The sequence below is a fragment of the Argentina silus genome (genome assembly GCF_951799395.1).
Source record: "Argentina silus genome assembly, chromosome: 19".
NCBI lineage: Eukaryota > Metazoa > Chordata > Actinopteri > Argentiniformes > Argentinidae > Argentina > Argentina silus.
Genome location: NC_139673.1, coordinates 530,976 through 534,232, shown reverse-complemented (window position 1 = coordinate 534,232; position 3,257 = coordinate 530,976). Strand labels below are relative to the sequence as shown.

The 3,257-nt window shown below is 57.7% G+C and overlaps 1 protein-coding gene across 1 annotated transcript in view; it reads right to left on the bottom strand.

The window, feature by feature from the left end:
- Nucleotides 1-279: 279 nt before the first annotated feature.
- The window catches only part of nhsb (Nance-Horan syndrome b (congenital cataracts and dental anomalies)), a gene marked incomplete at its 3' end in the record, with an annotated part of 9,027 nt that continues 6,049 nt past the window's right edge, over nt 280-3,257 (bottom strand). The window contains exons 8-11 of the mRNA XM_083690796.1: nt 2,343-3,257; nt 1,822-2,168; nt 1,460-1,583; nt 280-934 (exon numbers count right to left, since the gene is read on the bottom strand). The exon at nt 2,343-3,257 is cut by the window's right edge and continues 98 nt beyond it. Of these exons, the coding sequence (XP_083546922.1) occupies nt 280-934; nt 1,460-1,583; nt 1,822-2,168; nt 2,343-3,257 (2,041 nt within the window). The remainder of the gene's footprint in view (nt 935-1,459; nt 1,584-1,821; nt 2,169-2,342) is intronic.

Below are 3,257 nucleotides of genomic sequence, written 5' to 3'. Positions count from 1 at the left end.
CTTCACGACACCCACAAGTTAGATGGTCTCTTCTCATACAACATCTGGGGAAGTATATAAAAAAAAAAAGCTCAAGTCAAAATAAGATGTTGTCTTCACGCTCAGTCTGGACAAAGTCAACACAAAGTTGTGTTTTTTTAATCAAATTTCCAGGTAGTCCAAGGTACTGTCCTCTCTCTCTCTCTCTCTCTCTCTCTAACTCTGTCTGTCTCTCTCTCTCGTTATATATCCGTCCGTGGATCATGTGACCAGGTGGTGCGGGGGGGGGGGGGCGGGGCTCTAAGACGACCGGTCGTCATGGGGACTCCCGTCCGAGTTCTCCGTCTCCCCCTCTGAGATGGCCTGCATGGGCGCGGTGTAGAGGCGGCTCCTGGTGCTGTAGCGGCTGCTGTTGGCCGCTGGGGGGATCCGGGAGCGGCCCTGCCTGGAGGACGCTGACATGGGGAGGGTCTTAGAGGTGAAGCTGTCGGTGTTGGCCCTGGGGAAGAGGTCCGGTCCTGGGTAGGAGGGGGGGTCCTGGTGGGGGGAGTAGAAGAGCTCCTCCGGTGGCCTGCCCCCCCCCTCGGCCGCGGCCAAGGCGTCCCCGGGGCTCTTGGGGGCGATGGGGCTTTTGAGGATCTCCGTGGCGGACATGCGGTAGCTGGAATCGGTGCGGCTGCCCTTCTTCAGGAGGAGGAGCTTGAACTCCTCGTTGGAGGTGCTGGACTTGCGGGCGCTGCGGTAGATGGGGACGGGGGCGCGCTGGGCCCCGGCGGGGGCGAGGGGCGGGGGAGGGGGGAGCTGAGGGGGGGCGGGGGCTGGGGTGATGGCGATGACGGGGGCGGCGATGGGGGTCACGCTAGCCGGCGGGGGGAGGGTCACGGCGGCGGGACCCAGGCGGCTCTTAGCGCTCAGATCCCCTGAGTCTTTGCGGCCCAGGACTTTCCTCTTGGACCTGAAATAAGAGATTGTGACGCATTTAAGATAAAGGTTAAGATTATATGACATCAGTTTGAAACAAGGCATTTATACATATTTAACATATGAAAATGACAGATAGTAATTCTATTAATAATAATAATTCTAATGCTTACAAATATGCTGACTCCATGACCTGCCAGGACAAACTCTTCTAGGTTTATACTAGGGCCCAGAGTTTATCCTGGTTAGGTCACATGGTCAGGAAAAACCCTGAAGATACCAGATAACGAGGTACCTGTGTATCATGGTAATGAGGTTGTAGAGGTACCTGTGTATCATGGTAATGAGGTTGTGGAGGTACCTGTGTATCATGGTAATGAGGTTGTAGAGGTACCTGTATATCATGGTAATGAGGTTGTAGAGGTACCTGTGTATCATGGTAATGAGGTTGTGGAGGTACCTGTGTATCATGGTAATGAGGTTGTAGAGGTACCTGTATATCATGGTAATGAGGTTGTGGAGGTACCTGTGTATCATGGTAATGAGGTTGTGGAGGTACCTGTGTATCATGGCGAACAGGTCCTCAGTGGTGCGTAGCTTGTTGGGCGATGTGAAGACGGTGTCGTCCTCAGCTTTAGTGTCATCGGTCAGAGGAGACAGCGAGTTGTCACTGGGGGTGGAGTCTGGAGAGAACATTGTGTTTGGTGTGAGGAGTGTAACAATGGAAACACACTGTTGTTACACAGTAATAACATAGTCATAACAACTTAGTTACAGCTGTGATACCTAGACTAGAGCAGAGAGGAATAAGGCTCACTTGTACTGCAGTAATCCTATGTCTGCAGTTTAGTAACTGAAACGTGTTGTTACATAGTAATAACATAGTAATAACACAGTAATAACAACTTAGTTACAGCTAACCTTTGCTGAAGTAGTCCTCTGTGTCAGGAGTAGAGTCCTCTCTGCTGTCCAGCGACTGGGAGGCACTTCTGGTGTGAACGCCTGATGAGTGGTACTCTTCCTCTCCTCCTCCTCCTCTTCCTCCTACTCTTCTATCGCTGATTAGGTAAGGGTGCGATGTTTCATACACGATACCAGGCACTTTGTCATGGCTGAAGCAAGGTGGGACGTCGTACCTGCCGGTGATCACGCCTGGCGTAGAGTGTGTGTGGTCGTACCTGCCGCTTAGAACACCTGGGGCGGTGTGTGTGATGCCCAATGACTCGTATGGAGGGGCCAGGTGATGCAGCTGTGCCGTGAGGCCTTCTCTGGAACACACAGCCCTGGGGGGCTCTCTCTCCTGATCTTCATCCTCCTCGTCATCGTCATCGTCATCGCCATCCTCAGGACACATGGAGGTCTCCCCTAACACCCTGAACTCCGAGTGGGAGTGTCTGTGTGTGTAAGAGTGTGTGTGTGGGTGTGTTTGTGTTTCCCTGGGCTCGGGGTAGGGGGGCTGGGGTGCACGGTGGTGGGGGGGCTCCTCTACGGGTGGGTCAGGCCGTGTCCTGAAGGCCGTCATGGCCCAGAAGGTTCCCGGTCCGTAGCGGTCCTGCCTGTGTCTCAGACTCTCGTAGGGCGGGGGGCCGTCCGGGTGCTGCAGGGGGGCCGCAGGGGCTAGGGGGGCCACAGGGGCCGGGGGAGCCACAGGGGCTGGGGGGGGCGGTGGGTGGGGGGTCTCCTGAGAGGACTGGTCTTGGGGGGGTCTCTGGGCTGGGGGTCTCCGGGGAGGGAGGGGTCTAGGGTCAGAGGGAGGGGTCACGATGGTGACACTCGGCGGACATTTGGGTCTGGTGGCGCCGCCGATGGCGGGCTCCTGGTCCATAGCGACGTCCGTGGCCCGGACGACCGACCGCAGACGGACCGACCGCAGCGCAGTGGGCGTGATCGCAATGAGGGCGGAGCCAGGAGGCAGAGCCTCGGGGGCGGAGGTTGCTGGACCCGCGGCCATGCAGGACTCCCCAGCCAGCGTAGCCACGACAACCCTCTGCTTGTTGTGGTGGAGCGTGTGCATGTGGGCGCGGTGGGCCAGGATGGGGAGGGGCCTGGGGAGGGTGGCGTGGAGGGTGGCGGCGTGAAGGTCCAGCTGGGAGGGCGGGGGCGGGAAGTCCTGGGCCCTGCTATTGGAGGAGGAGGAAGAGGAGGAAGAGGAGGAAGAGGAAGAGGAGGAGCCTGCGTCTCTAAGGAATGGCAGCGGCGGCTGCTGCAGCGAGGAGAGAGACGACTTCCTCTCAGGGACCTTGGGCTTCCTCTTCCCGCTGGTCGGGGACAGGGGCCCAGGGAAGAACGCTGTCGCCGCGGGGAACGAGGAGGTGGGAGTCTCTGATTGGCTAGAATAGCCGCTGGAGGGTGAGGCC